This window comes from Bombus pyrosoma, linkage group LG15 (genome assembly GCF_014825855.1).
Source record: "Bombus pyrosoma isolate SC7728 linkage group LG15, ASM1482585v1, whole genome shotgun sequence".
Taxonomy (NCBI): Eukaryota; Metazoa; Arthropoda; class Insecta; order Hymenoptera; family Apidae; genus Bombus; species Bombus pyrosoma.
The window spans coordinates 7,669,454-7,694,309 of record NC_057784.1 but is presented as its reverse complement, the minus strand read 5'-3'; the positions used below and the strand labels follow the sequence as shown (position 1 = coordinate 7,694,309).

The following is a 24,856-nucleotide window of genomic DNA, read 5'->3' as shown; positions in this document are numbered from 1 at the left end:
ATCTTTATTGCTTACACGGTACAGAATAATTGCCGTTACCGCGTACATTTTCTTCAGATTAACTCCATAGATAGCATCCACGAAACGTTGCCACGATTCTCGTGCAACTAACGATGAAAAAGCATGTTCCGAGCGCCAGTGATGGAACGAATCGAACGTTTTCCACTTCGAACGTTGCGTGGATATCCACGCAATATCCGGTGCCGTCCATTACCCGCAAATTAGACGTTCGTGATGGTAATTGTAATGGCTTGCGAACGTTCGCGGGCCATTGGTCGCTATTTCATTGGCGAGAATCATTTCGCGCCCGCTTGGCCATGCGAATTGTCGGTAAAAATGGACTAACAACTACTGGTTTCTCAATTTTATGACTCTGCTCAACGTTCGTGATTCTTCTGCATCGATGTAACCAAGGAAAAGAAATTCGAAAAAATCGTGAGCTTGGATTGAGCAAGGATTTTTAGGTCTTCCGGTTACGTCGACTAGTACCAAGCACGCTTTTTTTATTCAGTCAGTAATTATGGAACAAAAAAGTAGAGAAAAAGTGATTACACGTGCGTTTCGGTGCATTACGTCGGTTTGATTCGTTTTTCCAGGGAGAAATCGCGTATCGCCTATATTGGGACACTGATGGATAAAGGACAAAGGAGTGACGAATAGCAGAAAATGATTTTGTTCCTATTTTATTTTCGTTGCATCTTAATATTAACGTTTCGAGATTTAAGAGACGAAGGGACGAATTAATTTTCGTTCCTTAGATATCTTGCGTCTATGACAGTAACACTCGCAAAAGAGAAAGAAGAAAGCCAGTATGATGCCTAAAACAACGAAGAAATCTTTTAATTAGGATGCTGATGAAATCTGCGACGATGGATTTGAAAGACAATACCCATGAACAATACGAAAAATATTCCTTGCATATCGGTGACGTTCACTTTCCGTTTGTTCACCGCCTGATTGCTTCCTGGCACTTCCCAGCACTTGTCTTTTATCGGCATCCTTTCCGTGATCCATTTATTCATCATCCCAGACTCCAGCATTCGATGTAATCTACGTTGCGAAGACTCCGTTTCATCCAAACAATTTTAATTCATGAAATAAACGAAACTACGAGTACAATGGGACACGATAGAACAAACTTTCCCTAATAGAAACGATACAACTTATAAAGAAACTTATAAAAATATATTGCAATCGTGCCGAAACTTAATTAATATCAATATTATCCAGACTTTATTCTTTAGTTTCTTTCGTTCTAACATATCCCATTGTATCTTACATCGCAAACCACTACTCCAACTAATTACCGACTTTTATCGTTCAGAAGTCAACACGCAACTTACTCCGCGTTAATGACAGGCAAATAAGGACTGTCGTGTGGAATGATCATGGCGATAGGTTCATCGAGAAACTCGTCCATACTCAACGAGAAATGGCAGACTCCGGTCAACAACAGATCCTTCCTCATCAAGAACCTATTTCACGGCCCCGTTAATTTCCACGAAATTTCGTATGGATTTGACACGAACGATACCTGAGGGAACTCCTCCAGTCGATCAGAGCGTGTTTCCCATCCTTCACACGTTCCACCAGTTTCTCTTCCTCCGTGTCGTTGTGACTTTCCGCGCGCGACAATAAAGTATGGTATTTAGGTTCGTCGGTCTCCTGCAGGTACATTTCGAGAAAGCTACCGTTTGGAAAACTCCAGGTGATCCCGTCTTTACGCGCGAGCAGATCGTCTACGGTTAGGATAGAGGCGTCCATTCGTGGAAAAGTGAGAAAGGCGACCAGACTTCCGGAGTAAGTAGCTACCACGACCATCACGATCAACCACCAGACGCCGATCAGTATGCGAGCGCTGTCACAATGCGGCAGATACATTCCTCCTGGAATTTTTTGAATTTTATTTCGATGGCGTGAGATTTCTTTTTCTTTTTTTTTTTTATAGTAGGTACTTTTTGATCGTTGAATTTCAATTAGCAAATAAAGAGAGGGTAGAGAAAGGTGTTTGGCTACTGTATGGAAATGGAAAGAATTTAAACGTATGAAATTTACGAGCCGATATTCTGGCAATGAGTATCGTTACCATTGCTTATTAACCCTCGTTAACAAATTCCTGAAGTTGTAAGATTATGCGGTACGAGAAATTTTGCTGATTTCTGCTTCTGTTGATACAAAACGATAGGTTCTGAAACATTCTGTAATTTTGTACTAAATATATGTTTCCGGTAAGTATGTTGTAATTTTTATACGCTTTCAGATTGGTTTCAAATTTTCTGAGCCACTACAGAAAAGTTATATGCCAACAAATAAAATTTGTATGCGATAAATACAGAACATTTGACCTGCTGATCGGTAATAAAATCGCCAGAAGCTTGCATCGCGCGAACGTGCGAGAAATAGAGGCTGTTTACCAGACAATAAAGTCGTACCTTGTTGAAGAAGTGCCCCGTACACGTACCACACACATTGAAACGAGGACTTTAGGCCCGAGGTCTTGATGCTGTACGGGCTGTACTTGTGAACCAGGTACAAGATCGGACCCATTACGATAATGGATACCGCCAGACAGGCCCACGTCTAAAAGGCAGGCGGAACATTAGGGGAATGCCAGCACGGTACATACCGAACCGAACGACGACAATCTTTATAGTTCTGTCATTATGCGCTATTACGTAGCGGAATGCCGAAACATTAGCGAACGCTTTTAGCGCAGGCACGAAATATCTCTCTGCGATCTTTTTGTAACTACGTCGATTCGTTTCTGTCACTGTGAGAAGCACAGGAAACTTCGTAAGAAACTATTAAGCGACTAATGTTCAATAATATTATATGTACGCTATATTTGCTTCGCTTCTTCGGTTTTATTTTCAAGCTAATTCGAAGGGAGATTTGTTCAGCTAAGTTTCGAGCAACGACCAACCCTCGAGCAATAACTTAAAAATACTTTTTAGACGATTTTGTGAGACCTAACTTTCTCGTTATACAATAGTTACCTGTATTATTCAATGATCTGGTAGCATTATTGTTATAAAAAGAAATGTTGTATCTATACAAACCTCTTTGGTGAACGGTGAGGCGAACAAGAGAGCTCTAGACAATTGTTTAGGCCTGGCAGTTAAAAAACTATAGGTCTGCACGAAAATAGGTACAGTAAAATTAATCGCGTCCTTCTTATTTTCGTTTACAGTGATCGCGCAAGCACCTAAAAGAACCTCCCTCTCTCGCACCAAATCGATCACCTCTTTTGGCACTTTTCTGGTAGCCGACATGGTCATTTCTTTAATTTTCTAAGAACAGAAGCGATTAGCCGACGAAGAAAACAAGGGACAAAGAACAGATTGTGTATATAAATCCTTACCTCGCCAAGCTTGGCGTACCGAGAAGTATTCCAAGAGTTCGAATTTCGAGTCACTTCCGGCGTAATCGCCGTATAAGAGAAATTCAATTTCGAGCCTAAGTAATTGATCGCGTCGAATACCAATCCTTCGTATAGCTTTTGGCCTGTTTTACTCACAGAAATTATCTGCCACGGTGGATTCTAAAATAATATATAAATTTTCAACTCGATTACGTGATTGTGTCAAAGTTGAGATGAAAAAGATTCGAGTGAAGGCTTGGTAAATTAACTTTCCTCTCTAAACAATAACGCAAGAAATACTTTACTTGTTTGTCTTCTCAATTTTTCTTTTTTAGCCAATAATTCCAAAAGTACTTCCTTTACAAAGATTAAGATAAATAAGTTAAAAGATCGTTTACCCACATGATAAGTCGCAATTGGTAAATTAGTGCCCCTGAATCCGTGCGCGATATGAGGAAAAATCACGTCCGTTAGATTTACTCCGAAACCAGGTGACCATGTGCCTATATCCAACAGGTGTGCCATGTTTCTACCACGAGAAAAGAAATTTCCCCAAGTTATGGACGAGGAGAATCTCCATAACAAGCACCGTCCGCAGAAACCTTCTGAAGCAAACGCGTTTTGGGAAAGGTGTATCTGACGGGAACATAGTTTCGATTTTAGTTCGGTTAAAGGACATTTCGCTATAAATTCGTGTACAATTTACTGACTCTAATGTTCTTCAGGAGTTCCGCTCGCCTCTCGCGTTTCGTTAGCCTGATCATCTCGAACTTCTCCTCTTCCATGCTCTTAAACAGATCAATCTCGTTCGTCAAGGAGTACTCAAGAGCTTTCGCCAGTGCTTGAATCAATTCTTCCACGTAACATATCAGCTTGATCTGAAGCAAGAATCTTTCAACAATTATTTGTCCTATATAAAAGAAATTTTATAGAGGGATTGCTTATAATATTTCTTTGGGAATTACTTTGTCTTTTTTTTTTTAATATTATTAGGTTGTGTAATAAGTTCGTTTTGCAACAAATGAAACAATCCCAGCGGTTAATTATCTGAAAATATAGATCGTTACTTCACAGTAGTTGCTCAAATTGGTAGCGTTGTACATGAAGGCTACGTTTCCTCCTTCTGCCAATAAATCAACGAATGCCGTCATATTGGTCATATTCTTCGTCGCGCTGTCGGTGATCACGTACAACCATTGACTACCTGGATGGACCATCTTCAAGGATCTCGCCTTGAAAGAAAAATCTCAATCTAAGAAATCCCTCCGGAAATTTTCAAATGTTTGATATGGAATTGACAACGTATTGGTCTTCTAACAAGAAACGAAAAATCTCGCTTATCATGGTGTTTGAGATTTTTATAAGAACAGAGATCTCACCACGCCCATCACATCGGCAATCATGTCGACAGTAGCAATAACTAGGAAGCAATGTCCCAGTTGTTCCACGTGGAAATCGTTCAACGTCTTCTTCACCGAACTTTTCCTTTCACTTCTCGTCGTTTCGTGTTTCAACGTGAAAATCGATCTAGAGATCAAGTTCACTTGCTTGTTCGGTAACTTGTCCGAGATGGCTGTCATTACTCTGCTGATCGTGTCTCTGTCTGAAACGAGCCATGAACACAGATCGGATTAGATAAAAGGACTCACGTGCCATTATCGCAGCTACTAGTTGCCCTTATCACCGAATGTATCGTCGTGGAGAATGTTGATCACGTTCCAGGATAGAATGTTCATCATCCTTAAGTCGAGAAAAATCTGTGACAGCTCTTCTCCTGGCACCACCACCGGCATGCTCATGCCATCCGTCTCTGGAATTCGGGGACAATCTGGATCTTGAAATAATAAACTTTTCTCTTAGGTTTCCTTAATTCAGAATCTCTAGAGAACGATACTAAATTTTTAGGTTCTTTTCATTTATTCAGATTTTCTTAATTTAGAATCTCTAGAAAATGATACTAATCTATTTGAATTTTCTTGATTTAGAATATTTAAAAAACGATACCTCTGTACCTGTTATAGCGAGATGTATCAATTCTTCCTTTCGCGCGACCTCGTGCAGGCGCCACGTTATACAGCAACTCGCGACAGATAAAAGGATTGTATAGCCTTGTTAGTGATTAAGAAATAACGAGGGTTAGTGAGTAATCCGAATGATAATTAACCATGTTTAAAGGTGTAGAGTTTACCTTGCCATAGATTGACATCCGCATCACGAAACATACGTACAACTATGCCACCTATATGCATCTCCTTTTTCACAGTATTTATGATTAAATCGTGCACCACCCCCATAACATTTCGGTGGTCGCCATTGTTATCAAAGAAGCTTTTATCGATGATGACGGCTGTTTAAAAAAATTCTTTTTCACTGAACTTAACTCGATTTTATTTCTTTCTAAGGATAATAACACCATCAAAGGATAATATCACTTGGAAGAAAAATTTCTTTTACGTTTTGTTTTAAGAGGAAAATCACTCGTACCCATAGTAGCGTTGGTGGTAATTAGAGATGGAAAATTGTTGTAACTGTCCCCATAATTGACACACCAGAGGAGCAAGAGAACCGATATCATTTCTATTGACGAACTAAAATAACAGCGCGTCGTATTGTTCGTACGGTATATAACCGAGGACACCTGTGAATAATGTATCACTTCATTAGTTTGGCCGATTCGTTATTACAGGCTGAGCTGATCGCGATCACGAGCCGTATACCGAGCAAGCCTAATGCAACTCGATGCACCGCGAATCACAAGAAAGGTCAGTTCTTTAATAACTAACTACCGAACGATCGAACCCCCGTGAAATTGAAACGAGACATTGTTTAGCCTAGTTGCGTGCGCTATCCAACTCATCGCGAAACTCACCCTAAGCTTTTCAATATTATAATGTTCTCAGAAAAATTTATCAAAATGAAAGAGATAGACGAGAAATCAGATATGTATAATCCTTGAAAGTCGATAAAGTGAAGAGATTATATCCATACTATAAAAATGAAAGTCTTGGCTACAGGCACGTAAAGAATTTTGTTCGCGTTATAATTTATTTATCATATTGTTTGAGATAATAGTCTCACACATGAATATACCTTTTATATTTTTTCTTTGAAATGTTTCTAACATTGTGCACCTATATGTGCTATATTACGGTTCCAAGAATTACTAAAAATTGAAGAAAATAGAGATATGAAACAAACTGAATAAATATCGAATAACACTTTGGATCGGTCTGCATGCAAATTATCGACACCGAGTAATGTTATTACATATTTGGTTTGCGCGCGCGTTTGTCACAGCCAAGAGACAATTGTATTGTTTCATATCGGTTGGTGTACCACTTCCGTATAACGAAACCAGAGATAAAGCCTAGTTGCGTCGGTTGCATTATTCCAAGCCTACGCGTCGACGTCGCTAATAAGAAAAAATCATCCATAGCTTGGTGATTTTATACTTCATCGTAGGAGCGTTTCAAATTCCTTTTGTCCGGTGTCGTACTTTGTTCCACTTTCGACTCGATGACTACACGCTATTATGTGTTACATACCAAGGAAAATAATCATAGATTCTTACTTTAAATACTTTTATTACAGATAAAATTAATTATTACAATACATATCATATTAAAAATTAAACGACTGATAATGGAGAGTAGAGAAAAATGTAATTATTATCGTCGTTTAGGAACGGAAGTCGATGTGTCGCAACTCACAACGCTTATCTACGACCAAGTCTTGCGTCTGGAAAGAAAGCAAACAATCCTCGATTTAAATCACCTCCTGTTTCGTTTCGCATTGATTACACTCTGGAATTCTCGACGTCAAATCAAACGAAATAACTCAGATATAACACACGATGCGTGATAAAAATTTTTTACAAACAAAGTTTAGAAGTTGACGAGTTAAAAGAAAGAAAGCATAAAGAGAGAAGGCAAAGAAGAGGCGCGAGAGTTATCTCTCGGGAATAGTCCGCGCTTCTATGTCCGTTCGTGACAATTCGGGCGACGTCGTACGGTCGGACGACGTGCATGCCTCTATTACCCGACAGTTGGCTCCGAATGTGTCGGGGAATCATGCAAGAACAGTACAATCCGTGTCGTTATATACCATACACGACGTATCCGTGCAACACGTACACATAGAGACGAACGAATATTTTTCTCCTCGGCAAATCTAGTCGACGTTAAAGACGTCGGGCTTAAAGCTTTTGTGAAATGTCAAGCACCGTACATTATAATGGGTTGAATGTGTTCGGGAAAACTGTCAAACTAAACGTAAACGATAGAGCACCATTCGAAAGCAGAGGCGAACCAGTGAGAGGAATAGCACGGACGGGAAAAAGTGGGAGTGAAAGTGGAAAAATTCACTTTTTCAAAATTATACGAGGAGCAAAGGCACGTTCCTAGTAATACGTGAGGCTGCTGATGTTTCGCAAAAAACGATGGAGCCCGAGGAACCTCTGTTACAAGGGATCCTGCTGTTACCACCGCAGGGAATGTTAGGGCAGCTCAAGGTTGGTTAACGTTACTATGAATAAATGTTTGTTTCGAATTCTCACGATCCATTGACAAATTGGTTTTCCCCATGTATTTATTTATTTATCTGTATCTTTCAAAGAAATATTTGTTATCGATGGCCACCGATTAGTGATCAATGAATTAACCTAAAACTCGCGCGATAAGTTCCAGACATTTCAAGCGTGTGCAACAACGCTGAATCGATCTTGGCACACGTCATTCTTGATTCATACCAATAGTTGTGATTTTTTAAATACACAAAATCTGTTTCTTTTCAGTCTTTTTAACATTAAAATATTTATATTGAAAGGCAATTACGTTGTTTATATCTTTTACAGAAATCTTGGCACAAAAGATTCTGTCAGCTGTTTAGGACTAGTAACTATGGGATCAAACGTGTAGAAATTTATGATAATCAAGAAGAAGCTATATTGCAGTTACATGCTCCTCGCATCATCACGTTAGATGCATGCATTAAAATAGCACCTAGCAATCAGTCACATGTATTTATTGTAAGTAAACATATAACGTAAGATTTAATATTTAGCAAACAGTGAAATGAAATGATTCAGTTCCTTATTTTTGTTGTATGTAGGTTGTGACTAAATCAGGAATTCATTATTTTGGATGCTATTCGGAATCTGATATGAGTCATTGGATCACTGCATTCCAGTTAGTAGCATTTAAAGATAGTGTGTCTAATCAAACAATAGAGGAGAACAACGACTTGTACTGTACCAGTGGAGAAGGAGTATTTTCTGTGAAAGTGGTAGAGACAGATGCATCTAAGCGATGTGGTTTAGAAACTAGAAACTATACACTTGTAGTAGCTGCAGTTGATATTAAATTAATGGATGGGGATGTAGTTCTATTTACTTGGCCATATCGATATATCAGAAGATATGGTTACAAAGATGGAAAATTTATTTTTGAAGCAGGACGAAAATGTGAATCTGGGGAAGGTTCTTTTCGCTTGGAACACAGCAGTCAACAAGAAATTTTTCGTTGTATGTATTCCAAGATGAGGTCAATGAAAAAGTTAATGCATGAAGAAAATAATGCAAACATTGACTGTAATGATGCTCAATATCATGCAGTCTTATCGATGGAAGCTGGATCTAGAGCAGCCTTACCCCCTTCTCCAAATAGTTCTGCTAACTTAATCGATATTGACTTTTCACCGCAAAATTCACAGAAACAGTCGACTTCATCATCTAATTTAGATACTAGTTCATCTTCTAAACCGTCTTTATGTATCGGTAAACCGAAACCTGCGAAACCACCGCGAAAATACGTTTTCACCAGTTTGTTAGATAAAAAAAGCGTAGATCCCGAAGTATCAGAGTTGCCTGCCTGTGGAGAATACAAAGCATTAAATCGCGATAATTCGCCAGAAATGTCTCAAAAAACGATAGGAAGTTCCATATTAGATGACGAAGAAAGACATCCTTATGACCTAGTAGAAGTAAGAAATGATGCATGGAAAACTCATGGTATTGACAATATACATCACACAGAGAGATTAAACTCGTTGTTGCATAGTGATAAAGACAAAGAAAACGAGGATGATTTCCAATACGAAACGATGATGCCTGTTATATCATCCCAAAGCTCTTCAAAGAGTAAGTCTAGTATTATGGATAGTCCAGCGATTTCGACGACTAATCATGTACCCAATGATGAATCTGATTACGACAAATTGGAACATTTTGGTTCCGCAACTAAAATTACTCAAAAGGGCACATTCAAATTTGGAAACTTTAATAGCGTGTCCCAAAATTCACATTCAAATGTATCTTTAAATACTTCCGTCGCTGATACCAGCACTGCATGGTCCAATTATGATATTGTTGAAGATATGTCTGCTGTTAGATTAGCAGATGATAGTCATCTTGGATATGGTGTTATTAGAAAGAAAACAAATCAGTCTGATACTGCATCTACAAGCAGTAATATGGGTCCAAAGCATAAAGTCTTTAATAATAGTGAATATGCAATTGTGTCAAAACCAAAAAGGGTATAAAAAATCAAAAATAATTTCAGTTAATAGCGATTACACAAATATATTATTTCTGCTCCAGAGATTCTTAATTCCCGAAAATGATAACAAAATACTAGTCTACAATATGACTAGGGTAAGCTGATTTTTATTGTGCTAAATAATGACAAAAATAAACATGCCAATATTTTATAATATTATGAAAGTACAGAAATGAAATGACATATTTTTGTGCAAAGATTAGTTTAAGAAGTACTAGTCTACATAATCACTGTCAATTACGTAAGAATAATTATTTTTAGAGGCAAGATGATTTTACACATTTTAATAATATTTAAAATATATTATTCAACAAATATTAAATGCTATTTTATCAATATTATAAATCTGAAAAAATTGTCACTAATATTTCAAAAATATCAAAATGACTGATTGCAATGAAAAGATACAGTGCCTTATATCACAAAACATAGTCTGATAACAAAGTCAAGCAGAATTTGGAAATTAACTTTGCATGTCATTCCAATATCTGGTGTACTTAGAGATTTTTAATATTATTAATATCAATAATATTATCACCATAATTAATTATTCATAGTCCATTATTATAATACTATTGCAAGTTGAACAGAAGTAGTGCCTTGAGAGATGTTTAAAGTTTACGATAGAAATTTTTAAAAATATAGGATTTACATATGCATGATAAGGAAAAAGCAATAAATCATTCCTTTTGTTTTTAATACTATATAGATACATATTTTACATATATATATTTGTATTATACATATATACACATTTATAAAAGATTTAATTATCATCTATATATTTCACTGTTAGTAAGAAAAGACATTTTTATAACGAAATATAATATGTATATGTACATATTAATTGATATACACACAGAAGTATTCAATGCATAACACAATTAGAAATTTGCCATATAATTTCTACATGTGCCAAGATCTGTCATTTCTTTAAATGAAATTAAATGTTATTGATATTAAATATATAATATCTAAATTTGTTTTCATAAAAAAAAAAAATACATGTACATTTAATACTCTGAATGAAGAAGCAAATCTTACAGAATTTGCATCATCTGATCTGAGGAACTTTGTTCAAGAATATATATTTTTTGCCAAATTGTATATATTAGAAATATTATTTACATGTAGTATACAAACGCACAGTAGAAACAATGCTGTTCTTTTTTAGCAATTGTAACATGAAGGATCAAAAAACATTTAAGTCTTTCTATATCAACCAAACTTTGGATATTATTGTTTCTTCATAATTATAATATAGCATTAAAAATACACATAGTCTACAATAAATTTAAAGGTATTTACATTTATTTAGATATATTTATGTCTATTTTGTCAAAATAAAAACTCCGCTTTCTGAACAACATTTCCTACGATTCTTCTGTAGATTTAACCTTCTTATTTTGATCGTGTGTTTCATTTTGCTCTTCTATTAAACGCTGTTCTCTTTCTTTATTATGTTGAATCAAATTATATTCCTCTTTAGTGACAGCCTCGAGATATCCATCAACATCATTTTGAATTTTTCGTACGGTCTCTCCTTTTGCCGCTAATAGTTTTTCGATATTCCTTTTGTTCTTTAATTCCTCGAACCACCCAAGATTATCAGCAATTAAGTGATTATTCTTGCAGCCGTCACAGCGAATTATAACTACTCCTTTTTCGTATGCTAGTTTCGATATAACTTTCCCATTTCGATAGTTACATCTTTTACATGTAAACATTACCTTTAGTTTTCCTACAACTTTGCCGAGAATATGTTTGTTAGAATCTTCTTCTTTGTTTTCTTCCGATAATTTGCTAAGATTCGTGTTCATCCGTATAAAAATTGGTTTGTGTAGACTGACATCAAGTTTATCTTTCGAAATCAATTGAACCTGACATAAATTTATAGGTTCTCTCGTAAACACCAGTCGCGTTCCACATCGTAGTATTTGCCGCAACGGAAACATGCTGATTTTTCTTCTTTTTTACCAGATCTTTTATTATAGGTACGCTATCATTTATTGAAAATATTATTTACTAAATTTCTTTTAAATTGTAATGATATTACCATTGATTAAACCAATTATTCATCACTTGTGCACTTACTACAATATCTTTATTTCACGTACATGTTGATACGTTTACACGTGACAGGAGAGTCATGACTACTAATGTTGTGACATGTAACTATCATTTTCGTGACACCGTATGCATACTCCCTCTGCTGAAGACTGCATGAAATAACCCGCGCCAAATTCAAATTATAAAATGGTGTAGCTGAAACAATGAACAGAGAAAATTTGTCTAAGTTAAATTTAAATTTTACATTGTAAAATTACAGAATTACGTAAATTACTATACGGAAAATTGTAAACTAATTGAAAAATTGTAGAACTATTGTAAACTTGCAAATTGATTTGAATGAAACAATCTTATTTGCAAATGGACAAAAGCGCTTAATTATTTAAAACCTTCGCAAACTCCATAGGTTTAACGAATAAGTTATAAGAAATGAACAAAATTTCGAGAAAATAGGTAAGTATCGGTTAAGTATTGGTAAGTATTGGTAAGTATTAAGAGAATAAAATAACATAACAGGTATCCCAAATCTTTTGAAATCCCTGCATATGACGATATTTTCTAAGAAACTTCAAAAGCACAAAATTTTCCGGCCTATGTTGCGATTATGTATCAGGAGAACATGAATGTTGTTTGTGTACTCAATCCAAAAAGAACAATTTATTTCTCGTATTTAATTAAGCTTTTAAGCAACTTTTATGCTTTTACGCTCTTACCCTTCTCTAGCCGCCGCGGTTCGAATGCATGTTTTCTTTTTCTCTCTCGCCGTACATACACACGTTTCTCCCGCCAAGAGCCCCGGAAAGAAATATGCGTATAGCTCGGTTATTGGTTGTTAAAGACACTTATTCTTAGTGGGCACTTTTTGGCTGACTTCTTAACTAATTGCATTGGTGATCTCCCTATCCATCTGTGATTCCAACTAATACTTCGATCTATCGAATAAAATTAGGTTAAAAGGAAGGTAGGAAGAAAGCTGAGATCTAATTCGGAAGACATAATCATAAAAATCCATAAATTAATTCCTCTGATTATTCTTTTGTACAGAAAGAAATAAAGTTTTGTTCTATTTGCAAACACTGAAACGCTTACCATAATACATACTGTCTCTATTGCTGTCTTCATCGTATACTATTGTTCTCCTTGTCTCTAACACGAGCATATATATGTATATATCTGTCCTTTGTCGCGCATTGTTGCCCTCTTTGTTTGACAGTACATATATCTATTCTTGTCGTACACGAGTGCGTTCCTTGTTGTACGGACAAGTCACGTGCTGCCATTTATTGAAGATAGAAATAACAATAACTTGAAGAGTATAATAATAGATGGCAGTATATGGCTTGTCAATAGACAAAGTGCGCGATAGTGTTAGATAAGGATAAATATATGACCCGTCACAGATAAGGAACGCGCTAGTGTACGATAAAGGCAAGTGTATATATTCCTGTTAGACAAGGAATACGTTATTGTACGAGGAGGACACCAACAGCAATTAGTACACGTTTTTCACCGCTACGTGGTGATAGTGTGTCTTTCCATAGAGATATGTATATGAATCTCTATGGGTCCATTTTAAACCAAATGTATATGCATATATGAAAGAATCCACGTTTAAATTTACCCTCTGTAACCACCTTGTCAGGAAATCTTAAAATGACCAGTACAAGAAATGTAAAAATAGATAATAATCACATTTATACAACACACAATAGGCACTTAATATAAACTACGTTATATTATTATTATTGATATATATCAAGAGGTACTGAATAATTAATATTACATAATTACTGCAATCGTTTACATTAACATGATGCACATGTTTAAAATTAATCAAATCTTACCATTACCAGAGAGGAAATTTCTTCTCTACTTTTAAGCGGTAAGCAATGCTAAATTATCATTGGTTAACAAGATTAACAGATAACTCCAATTTCATTATCATTGTTGCCACTCTTTTCATACTTTATTTATGATGATATAAGTTTAAACCGTTTAGCGGTGTAAAATTATAATGTTTGAAATAGACCGATTTTTGAAGTTTGAAGTTTTTATAAATAATAATCGTTATCGACGTTACAAGTGCAAATAAACGATATGATATCTTTAATTTTTGATAACAAAAAGTATAGTGAAACATTCTGCATGATTAGTAAATACAAAGAAGGAAAATGAATCAGGCTGTGGAATTTTTATGTAGTGCCTTGATCACACCTACCCTTATCAATAAGAAGTCAAAAAATGATAAGTACTAAGGTAGCCCTTGTTATACGTAGTTATATTTACATAGGTTGAGATGTAGTTACTATATATATATGTGTTTGGTACTATGTATATATGTGTATATTTACGTACACACATATCGTATGTAATGCGCATTTAAGTCGATCCGTGAATACTAACACTTTAATCGTTTCCTGCGAACCTTTCATGAGCGTGGAAGGTCATACATTTTTAAATTAAAATGATTAACAAATTTAATCAAACGTATTAACAGGGTTTTAGTAAAGATAAGACAAGATATTTTGTTAAATCTTTATTATATTTAACATAATAGAGGTAACAGTTTTATAAGAGGCATAATTTCATAAATATATTTATACATTTGTAAAATATAATAGAAGCAAGAAATAAGCTTTAATACTTTTTTCTTTTTATTTTTTATTACAACTACACTGGTCGCCAGATTTGCAAGCGCATGTGTCTGCAAAATAAAATACAAAAATAAGATTAGTGTAAAGTATCTAATGCCAATTTATCTATAATAAATATTAAATATAACAAAATATAAAACAGAAAGTAATTCATGACTTCAAAAACTGTCTTAATATTTTGAACAACAAATTTTAAAACAAATATTTCGTGTAAGTAACAAAACCCATTGGAGATCGTAATTTAACCGACCTATAGAATGAACTGGCACTAACAATAGTCATGGTTAAGCGGTCGTTGGCCGAGTTTACAAAAAAACAGAGCAAAATGGGATCGGAGAATTGTTACCACATTCCCTCGAAGATTTTTTATATTTTGTTAAAAGACTAAAAAATAAACTATAATTCTTTTAACATATCGTTTGAAAATTTTTATTTAAACTAAAAATTATTGTATTACCAGCGCTCGAGGAATCGCCGCATTTGCATTTCTCGCCACATTGACATTGTTGAGATTTGTCTGCAATAAAAAGTAAAGTATAGGTAAATTATTAGGTTCCAATATAGGTAATTATAGGTATAAACCAGTAAAGCTAACCGCGTATTATGAAAACTCAAAAAAATACCGCGTAATTCTAGAAATTTCAATTATCTCACATTCATTTGCATAAAACAAATCTATGTGAAAATATCGAAATGCATTAATATACATTGCAGTTTAAAAAAAAAATGATTTGAAAAGCAATTGCTATAAGTATAAAAAGACCAATTCGACCAATTGCTAATAATTACAAGTGAAAGATATTATAAATGAACATGTCAAAATATATGTAGGAAATTAAAAAACATTGATACTGAAAATGTTAGCACTCAAATAAAAGCGAATAGGATTACTAAAAGTTTTACAATAATTTAGTGAATTGCACATTCAATCAATGAAATTGCACATTGAATTGCAAAATTCCATCAGATCGTCATATAACGTAAGGAAATAGTTTCTTAGAAATAGAAGTAATTCCTACCTGAGCCCTTATCGCAAGTTGGTCCTGGCATTTTGTAGTTTGTAAGTAGTTACTTGGTTCGATTTACTTGCAAGCTGAATATGAACTTAGTTCCGACACTTTCGGCGTACCTGTTTGAATTTATCGATCATCTCCTACTATGAGCGTTCTTATAGTAATGCATATCAGCGGCGTGTGCAACTAGCGTCGTGCGCGTGCGTGCCATGTGCAAATCAGGAAGCATACTACTAATTCACCCTGGCTTCCTGTATTAAAGTTAAAATTTCGGAATTTCAGATATTCTTGAAATTGCATCAACATCTATAACATTTTTCTAATATGACAATAGCCAAATAGCAACCGTTTAATTTTCTATTCGTTTTCATCATACGTTGTATTGCAGAATATTAGTAATACAAATTTTATAATTGATTAATATAAGGAACAGAAAATTTCAAACTCAAATAATTCTGTTATAAGAAATCAACGCGATTTTATGCATGTATTTAATTTCAAATGCTGGTAACTAGAATTACTTACGGGGCACATAGATACACAATTTACATCCCTGAACTGGTGCAACACGAAACCAATGAATCATATTACACGTTATGCAATATTACGAGATAAGAACATTAGTATTACCAGAGTCAAGTACTACAATGAATTAGAGTTCATTCTAGAAACTTTATGCGAAGAATGGAGTAATGTCTTGTAATTAGACTGAATGAATAACTGAATTTCTTTCTATCCTTTTCCTAAAGTCTGGCAGAAAGCATAATTAAGCAAATATCATAATATCATATAATATAATATCATTCATATCAAAGAAGTTCATTACGAACTTCTTAAGAATATAGAAAACATTAAATTAAGTGAGATTAAATGTATTTTATTAAAAGTTATTACTTTATACTATGATTATTTATAATAAAAATATGAAATATTAGTTTTATTGCAAATATTTAAATATAATTTAAACATTTACTGAGTTGCTACTAAAATTCGTTTTTCTGGCTGCTTCTTTAACATGTATGAATTCATCCTCTGGTTGTAAACCATGGTAAACCATAAACGATCTGTTTTAGCATGTACATTTTTTATAAGCTGCATATCTATAGCTCTTATATACATATCCACTGGTGACATTATAGTGTTATAATTCAACCGATATAAGCCTTCTGCATGTGGATTTTTTTAAATCTGCCTTACCTTTATATTCTGTACAAGAGTGTTCATGTTAGGAAAATATTTTTTCTTTCTACAATTCTTATTTAGAGGAGATTTAAAACAGAATAGAGCATACTTAGAAAAGGTATAATGGTGATATATAAAAAAGAATGATAATCTACATTTGGACATAAATTAAATCTTTTTTGCTTTATGATTTTTTAATATTTAAAGTTTCTGTCTTAAAAACTATATCTTTCTCATTTTTAGGATCAGAGCATGTTACATTCCGAACGACTTGCCACCCTTATTTGAATTGGCGAACTGGTATTGCGCTCTAAGTCCAAATGCATAATTAACAGAAAATTTAATCTAACCTATGCGTGTATATCAGATTTGCATCTTCAGTCTTCAATCATTTTGAATCTTTAACACTTTACGTCTTTCAATAGGTTTATGCTGTATATAAAGATATAGACGATCGGTCAACTGAATTCTCATTGGTGAAATGGCATGGAAGCCGGTAAACTCTGTTTGAAACTGGCGAACTCAATCATCCTCTCTGTCTTACGATCATGGCAAGGACCAAAACGGGCTGTGTAAATCTCGCTAAGGTGCCCATGTTCATTTGCAAAAAAAAGCTAATTAAGAAGATTGATTTGTTAACTTTTATGGTCGCAGTTTCTGAATTAAATCCTGAGCTTCTTTCCTACATTTCATTAAACCTATGAGATGCATGAATAAAGATACACAAATTCTATTCGATAGATAGAAGCACTATTCTGTACCTGTTCCGTGTTCTGTACCTCGTACTGTAAATGTGAAATCATATTAACACTAAGTCGTGACTTTATAGTTATGATACCGAATGTTAGAACACTCATGTAGTACATTACGTAAGTATATAATGTACTTATAATACATTCTATTGCTGCTTGTCTCCCTCTTAAAGAGAAAAGTCATGACTTTGTGCAATGTGGAAACGTACCATGACTGTTCTAATGGGCATCAAGCATTTTACCTATCCTTAACCATTGGTCATAAAAATTATGTGACAAAAAATGTTTGCATGCTGCTCTATCTATATTTCGTCACGATGTCTGTGATAATCTTATGACATGATATAACGTAGATATAAATATTATTTTACGTCCATTTTTCCTAGAATGTTAACATACTTAAATTGATAACCTATCGAGTACTAGAAGAAAAATGTATTCTTTATCCAAAAATCTGTTGATTTTGGATATTATCAATATTTCAACAGTTAAGGAAAATGTCATGTTTTGTTAATTGTTTTCGTTCATTTTGATCATTTTTTATTTCAGAAACTTTTGATTTCTTTTTACGGTGATAAATAGGATATGCTAACGTTGGTAATAATGACTGTCAGACGAAAATTCGCTGCATATTCAGCGAACAGCAAAATGGCCAAAGGATGACAACATACGGCTGTCAGTTGAAGGAGAAAGTTGATATTTTGAAGAGAATTAAAGGAAAATGTCTCACATTCAGTATGTGGACGAATTGGTCAAGGAATATTTACTCTTCAGAGGTTTTAGCCAAACCCTGAAAGCTTTTGATAACGACTTGAAAGCCGAGAAAGAGAAAGGCTTTAGGGTGAGCTTGTAAGGAATTATGATAGAGAAAGTGAGAAAGTGAAACAAAAATATACGAAAACAATGTCTACGAATTTCATTTAGTTAACGAAACTACAATAAAAAAAATTAAAACTTAAATTTAGTCTCTTATAGTCTCTTCTAAATACCTTATAATGTTTACATTCCTTAATTTCAGGCAAACTGATATAATTCTAGCAAAGATTTTCATTATTTTTTTTATCAGGTTGATAAGATCGTCGATCAATTGATGCAATACATATACAATTATGACTTAGCATCTTTAAGAGAATTATGGGGACATTTAGACATGAGGATGTTCTCCCGTTTGGAAAGTCATTTTACACCAGCTGTGAGAAAACTAGAGAATGCTGTCCTAAAAATGTACTTGGTTAATGCAGCAGTGAACAATAAACAAGATCGGATTCAAGAATTTTTTACAAAAATGACACCAGAGTTACAAGGACATTCAGAGTGGAAAGAATGGTTTGGTAGGACAACATTTTATTGATAGAAATAGTAGAAAAAATGTATTTTATTATTCTTTTGTAATTTTTACAGCATTGCCATTTGTTAAAAATCCCGAAGACAATCCAGCATACTCTGTACATTTTAGTAGACAATGGCAGGACACTATGTTAGTGTCCCTGCACAATTTCCTTGCTACTATTTTTCAAGTAGGTGAAAGGTATTTTGCATCGTGCCTCTCATTTATGAATCTTACCATTTTGATATCATAGAAAAAAATATTAATTTTAACTTTACAATGAACAAAATGTAGTAATATATTTATATATTTAACTACATTGTATATAGTTTAATTGTAATTCGCACAAATTATAGTGTATGCCTCAACCGACGTTGCTTGCGATAGATGAGGACACAAATAGATTGAAACGGCTTCAAGAAGAGAATGAACTATTGAAACAACGTTTAAGCGAGTCTGTTAAGATAGAAAATGTAATGGATGTGAATCCAGGACCAGCTCCTCAGCATCCACCACTCATGGATGACTTTTACATTATAGCACAGTAAATATTTTAATTTACCGTTTGATAAACCGATGTAATTCAATGTGCTACACCATTTACTAACATTTTCCTTGCTGTTCAAACAGAGAATCTCCTTTATTAGAGAATCCAAAAACCTTAAGGAATCTCATAAGAAATATAGGCGGCGGTTCCAGTCCAATTTTAAGTAGAAAGCCTGGGACAAGTATAAGAAAAGTAGTAGAACCAGAAGTGACATCAACAAAAAGAACCAATACGAAAGGAAAAATACATTCGATCAATAAATCCGAACCTGTTAGTAAAAGAAGTATTAGTTGTGATTCAAGATTAACAAGCTCTAGAAAAAGAGATTCGTCTATCGATGCAGTAGCTGAGCGAAAGGCTAAAGATAAAATCGATTCCACTTACATCCTTCTTAGTCAGGTAAAATGCTAGTTATTTATATAGCAAATATTTTAGAAATTTTCATAATATGTTTCATTTCCAGGAAGAGTATACGGAACATAAAACATCAATAATTCAATGTAAAAGTAATGCAAGTGGCTCCTATGTAGCTACAGGTGATGCAGATGGTATTATTAAAGTATGGACCCCGATACCTTCACCAAAGTAATTACTTTCAATATTTACAATATTAGTTTTATAGCAAAATTTTGCATAAATGTAATCATGCTTTTTTTTTAATTCAATAGAACTGTTACTACATTTATCTCTGCTCCAGCAAACTCAAACAAAGCAATTACTGCGTTAGACTGGATATCAAAAAATGAGCGTTATTTTTTACATGGTGATAACAATGGATTGATTCAATTACATGATACTCGTGATTGCAAAACCTTATGGGACATTCAACATGAGAACTCTCGAATCATTACTTTGTTATGCAATCCAACGGAATCTACATTCGTATGTTCCGTATCAGATTCGAACGAAGGAAAATTATTATTGTACGACATAAAAACAAGAAAACTAGAAAGAACTTTACCTATGGAACAAAATGTAACTGCGTTGTGTTCCGCATTTAATCACAACGGGCAGCTCCTTATCACAGGGTTATCCAATGGAAATATTTTAATACATGATTTAAGACGGAACGAAATTATCGATAATATAAGCTGTCATTCGAGTCCAGTTATTGATATAGAACTAATTAATGATTATACAAATATCTGTACACAAAGTGAGGATGGAAAATTGTGTCAAAGAAGTTTGAATCATTCAGGAAAGATTTTATGGGAAACGAAAATCAAGGTAGAGAAAAACACAGTTCATGGAAAATTGTTCACTTTTGACCAAAGCGGTAACTATATGCTACTTTGTACACAAACTGGAGGAAATATATATAAAGTACGTAATTTTTATTGTCTACTGATATTTTAAGGACTTGATAGCTCTGTTCTTTAACTATTGAATATAAATTTACAGATGCCACCAGGTGCACAAGCAAAAATTTTAGAATTAGGCGGACACAAAGGTACACTTTGCTGCGACTGGTCCACTGCCAATCAATCCGGAACGTGTATAACTGGTGGCGCGGAAGGGAAAGTACGCGTGTCGACGTTGCTCTCACCATGATACAGAAGCAAAATTAGTATCTGTGTGAATTCATGAAATAATGTGTAAAATTTCTAAAACTAGCTCAAATTTGTAGATACTAAATATATATCTAGAATACTGAACGTCAAGACGAAACTTTTTAATCATTATGTTGCATAATGAAATCATTTAAAAAAAAATTCAAAGTAAGGTAAAATTAAAGAAAAGATCCAAATATTTTATGAAGAGTACAATGAAAGCAAACGTATCATGCGTTAATGCAAAATCAAGTGTATTATAATCCTACCTTTAAAATGGAATCAGGGACTACCAATTGTAAAATGTACAGGAACTAATATAATTGTAAAAAAAAGGATACATAAGGTACCTACGAATGTCGCGTTAATTAATAGGACACATGATCGAACGACTTTGTAAAAAAAAGAATAAAATTCTAATAATTTATGTAGCGATATCATGTGTACACCTAATATTAAAAATCTAAAATACACCTGTAAGAGGTACAGGAATTTGTCAATAAATATTGGGCAATTTTAAAACACTCCTGTATTCTAATTTAATATACAAAGATTAAAATACACATTTAATCAAATATAAATTTAAAATACTGATAATTTTTTTTATACAAGGCTCCACTTTAGAAGAACTTTGCTCCTCTAATTAAATGAATTAAGTTAATCTACTTTATGAAGATAGAAGTTTTAAGTGTGGTTTTCTCATGGACCAACGATTAAATGGACCCGCCATATCTAATTGAGGTGACCAATACCGTCTGAGAGCTTCAATTATTTCTGCAGGTGTTATTGGTTTTGTTACAGCTACCTGCTTAATTATTTAAAAAAAAGAGCATAAAAGTATAATACTTCCTTTTATCATAGACTTTGCATGTTTTAAATGATAAAAATATCACAAACCTTGCCATGGTAATATGGTTTATAAGTGTATGGATTAACATAACTAAGTCTAAGTCGATCTATAGCATCCCCATATATTTTATTTTGATCCTGTCTTACTAATAGTGCAAAATCTATAATTTGTGCTACTGTTTCATATGCTAAATAACCCAAAATTATATATGCTTGTTTCGTGACTGTTATATCACCTAAATAGCATAATACAAAAATATACTTAACAGATAAATGAAAATTATTCTTAAGTATAAGATAGTTAAATACACAAAACTCACTGTCTGGTGCTATCCAATCACTAAATTTGTGTCTATTCTTATTTGCAAAGGATGCGTTACGTGCCTTACTGAATTTTAAATATCTAGCTTCATCCATAGACCTTGTCATAATCTCTGCACGAATACATCTTTGTTGTTTAACTTCATCTACAGTAGATGCATCTTCAAGAAGTTCGCCAGTATTGTTAATTTGATTAAGGAAACTATGCAGTGGTCCTTTCTTTTTTGATCCATCTGTACTTTCATTCTGCATAATATCTTCGGGTAAATCGCTTTCTATTGTTTTGTGTATGGAAGACTTAAATTCTTTTAATTCTACAAGATATTGCTAAATGAGAATATATATTATACAAATTTTTATATTATATTATATATATTAAACGAATTTTTTGGTTTATGATCACATCAAACTTGCCTAAATATTTTAGAAGGCGTTGCAATTTCACTTTGTTTTTGCGTAATAAGAAAATCAGATCTTCCGCAGAAATACAAATACCCTTTTTCGAATTTCCCCGTTTTTCAGAAATTTCGCAAGCTTTTCTTATTATTGTCCTCATTTGTTGTAAAACAACTTCTTCTATGATTTTCGCAGATTCGATTAATGGTTCACTACTGTCTCCAAAACCATGCATCATCTGTCGAATTTCTGTAAAATATTATTCCCATTCATATAACATTTGGAAATAAAAATTTCAAATATCAGAATTTTTTATGGAAGATTGAAATACCGGTCGTGTAATTCACAGGTTCATTTCGAAGGAACTGCGAATCATTCGCTGGTTTAGTAAACGATGCTTCTGTCATAATTACGAATTATTCGATAAGTTTTATCTCAGTGAAATGTAAGAATCATTAAGAAACTTTCTACACAGTATACATAACAGTTGCTTGTGTTGATTTAACAGTGATTAGGTTATGTTCCATATACATGTATGCATGTGTTGCTTATATGACCATGTCTCGTAATCTTACTAGCGTTGCTACATAAGTACATACGTATAATCCTCACGATTATTTTGCATTAACATTAATTTATTTTTTAATATTATATAAATAATAATAATGTAATTTTATATTATATAACAAATAAATATCGATTGTCAGAATCTCATGGGATCAGTTATTACAACTGGAGATTTTTCAATTATTTATTTTGTGACATATTGTATAGATGAGCTCAAAGTAGTAGCTAAGATTTGAATGTAAGATTATCTGATATCAATATCGTACAAGGTTGAAGTCAACATTTCCGGTAATTCTTTTAGTCTTTTATGATAAAATACGTTAATTCGTGCGTAAAATTCGTAATGCATACATACATATATCGAACTTGAATTTCTTTTGATTTAAGTATAGCTTAGTGGGATATTTGTATTGAAAAGTTGATCTTATATATTTATTTCTTCTTGAAACTGAACATTCTGCAGATCAAGAAAAATTATAAATTTTTTATACAAATACTCCACGTGGCGGCATGATATAATGCATTAAATCACAGCTCGACATGGAATTACTAGCTCTTCCAACAATTTATAATCAATATTTTTCAATAAAATATCTTGTAACAAATCACATGCGAATAATTGTTTTGAAAATTTTTGAAGAGATTAGATTGCACACTGTGAAGTTATCACATGCAGTTTATAATCGTCTATAGAGCATGAAGTACGTCTTTAAAAAGGGAAAAATGGCGGATAACGATGTAAATGGTGATTCTGATGAAGTACAACAAGAGAAATCACAAAAAAAAGCAGCAAAGTATGATAGTGGAGCGGCGGATCTCGAAAAAGTTACAGATTATGCGGAGGAAAAGGAAATATCCTCGTCTGATGGATTCTCTTGCGTAAGTGCTCCTATCATCTTATATTCCACGTGTTTATGGTTGTCAACAACATTTACTGAGTTCCTTTGGCAATGATGAAAATTTATATCTTTCATGTTAAAAATTAGTTTTCTTGTTTTTCTTTGTTGAGTATACATTAATTTTTATAGGTTAATTGTTCAAAAATATGTAATCATTAAATCTAACCTATAAAAGTTGTATACACGCAACACACACATTACTATAAATTGCAATCATTCAGTACGATTTGTATACTACAGGCGTTAAGTATAATCGGAGATCGACGGAATAAAGAAGCTGCAGAGAAGAAGGCGAGAGAGAAGGAATTGCTAAAAGTTCCTATTAAAAAGGAAGACGTAGATCTTATTGTAAGATATTTGATAATTGTTATTAATATTCTTTTCTAATTAATTTTCATCTATTTATTATAAATTGAAAATTTTATTATATTGATTAGATTAATATTAAATTCATTCCATTCCAGATGAAAGAAATGGAAATAAATCGAAACGTGGCAGAACAAACGCTCAGGGAACATAGTGGAAACATTGTGGAGGCATTAATTACATTAACAAATTGACTGTGCAGCATCAATTTCAAGCAAACACTGATATAAGAATTATCTTTATTGTAAATTATATAGACTTGGGGATTGTTATCACTTTGGGTTATTAATAATTTATTCGTGTATATTGCAAAATATACTCTAAGCTATCCTGTATATATATATACATATATATATATATATACACACATTCTTTTTATTCATGTACCTATTTATACCATTTCTTAAGGACACATCAATTAAAATATATTGGAGAGTATATTATATCT

The 24,856-nt window shown here is 33.5% G+C and overlaps 6 protein-coding genes and 1 long non-coding RNA gene across 13 annotated transcripts; 3 read left to right on the top strand and 4 right to left on the bottom strand.

Moving 5' to 3' along the window:
- Positions 1-681: 681 nt before the first annotated feature.
- LOC122576051 (ionotropic receptor 93a) lies at positions 682-5,948 on the bottom strand. Its single transcript, XM_043745830.1, has 15 exons — positions 5,846-5,948; positions 5,550-5,708; positions 5,374-5,469; positions 5,046-5,195; positions 4,741-4,964; positions 4,429-4,593; positions 4,072-4,239; positions 3,764-3,997; positions 3,362-3,541; positions 3,060-3,290; positions 2,433-2,580; positions 1,535-1,886; positions 1,344-1,475; positions 890-1,050; positions 682-818 (listed from the first exon to the last, which is right to left on the bottom strand). Exons 1-15 carry the CDS (start codon positions 5,934-5,936, stop codon positions 721-723), a joined length of 2,589 nt encoding a protein of 862 aa, XP_043601765.1. The 5' UTR covers positions 5,937-5,948; the 3' UTR covers positions 682-720.
- A 1,141-nt stretch (positions 5,949-7,089) lies between these two features.
- LOC122575843 (docking protein 1) lies at positions 7,090-10,810 on the top strand. The gene is made up of 3 exons (XM_043745321.1): positions 7,090-7,871; positions 8,214-8,387; positions 8,471-10,810. Exons 1-3 carry the CDS (start codon positions 7,800-7,802, stop codon positions 9,896-9,898), a joined length of 1,674 nt encoding a protein of 557 aa, XP_043601256.1. The 5' UTR covers positions 7,090-7,799; the 3' UTR covers positions 9,899-10,810.
- A 404-nt stretch (positions 10,811-11,214) lies between these two features.
- Positions 11,215-13,208, bottom strand: LOC122575850. Its single transcript, XM_043745329.1, has 4 exons — positions 13,075-13,208; positions 12,699-12,917; positions 12,010-12,180; positions 11,215-11,914 (listed from the first exon to the last, which is right to left on the bottom strand). The coding sequence occupies exon 4, from the start codon at positions 11,868-11,870 to the stop codon at positions 11,289-11,291; it is 582 nt and encodes a 193-aa protein (XP_043601264.1). The 5' UTR covers positions 11,871-11,914; positions 12,010-12,180; positions 12,699-12,917; positions 13,075-13,208; the 3' UTR covers positions 11,215-11,288.
- A 1,298-nt stretch (positions 13,209-14,506) lies between these two features.
- On the bottom strand, positions 14,507-17,610 carry LOC122575854. Of its 3 annotated transcripts, none has more exons than XR_006319563.1 (4): positions 17,596-17,610; positions 15,659-15,903; positions 15,097-15,156; positions 14,507-14,689 (listed from the first exon to the last, which is right to left on the bottom strand). It is a non-coding gene; the product is annotated as an uncharacterized LOC122575854 (long non-coding RNA). The 3 variants fall into 3 exon arrangements; XR_006319564.1 differs by lacking the exon at positions 17,596-17,610 and adding an exon at positions 17,185-17,199; XR_006319562.1 differs by lacking the exon at positions 17,596-17,610 and adding an exon at positions 16,178-16,192.
- Positions 17,278-21,121, top strand: LOC122575842 (WD repeat-containing protein 91). Of its 4 annotated transcripts, none has more exons than XM_043745317.1 (9): positions 17,278-17,421; positions 18,136-18,427; positions 18,653-18,917; positions 18,988-19,103; positions 19,270-19,457; positions 19,544-19,859; positions 19,924-20,045; positions 20,129-20,783; positions 20,862-21,121. In XM_043745317.1, the coding sequence occupies exons 2-9, from the start codon at positions 18,308-18,310 to the stop codon at positions 21,009-21,011; spliced, it is 1,932 nt and encodes a 643-aa protein (XP_043601252.1). In that variant the 5' UTR covers positions 17,278-17,421; positions 18,136-18,307; the 3' UTR covers positions 21,012-21,121. The 4 variants fall into 4 exon arrangements, with proteins under 4 accessions (XP_043601252.1, XP_043601254.1, XP_043601253.1 ...); XM_043745319.1 differs by lacking the exon at positions 17,278-17,421 and adding an exon at positions 17,522-17,703; XM_043745318.1 differs by lacking the exon at positions 17,278-17,421 and adding an exon at positions 17,771-17,935.
- Positions 21,122-21,524: 403 nt separating this feature from the next.
- On the bottom strand, positions 21,525-23,416 carry LOC122575848 (transcription initiation protein SPT3 homolog). 2 transcript variants are annotated; one of them, XM_043745325.1, is made up of 5 exons: positions 22,908-23,416; positions 22,595-22,825; positions 22,180-22,494; positions 21,908-22,095; positions 21,525-21,818 (listed from the first exon to the last, which is right to left on the bottom strand). In XM_043745325.1, the coding sequence occupies exons 1-5, from the start codon at positions 22,981-22,983 to the stop codon at positions 21,678-21,680; spliced, it is 951 nt and encodes a 316-aa protein (XP_043601260.1). In that variant the 5' UTR covers positions 22,984-23,416; the 3' UTR covers positions 21,525-21,677. The 2 variants fall into 2 exon arrangements, with proteins under 2 accessions (XP_043601260.1, XP_043601261.1); XM_043745326.1 differs by having other exon boundaries at positions 21,525-21,815; positions 22,908-23,412.
- Positions 23,417-23,807: 391 nt separating this feature from the next.
- LOC122575852 (huntingtin-interacting protein K) lies at positions 23,808-24,771 on the top strand. The gene is made up of 3 exons (XM_043745331.1): positions 23,808-24,022; positions 24,283-24,390; positions 24,507-24,771. Exons 1-3 carry the CDS (start codon positions 23,840-23,842, stop codon positions 24,600-24,602), a joined length of 387 nt encoding a protein of 128 aa, XP_043601266.1. The 5' UTR covers positions 23,808-23,839; the 3' UTR covers positions 24,603-24,771.
- The last annotated feature ends 85 nt before the right edge of the window (positions 24,772-24,856 follow it).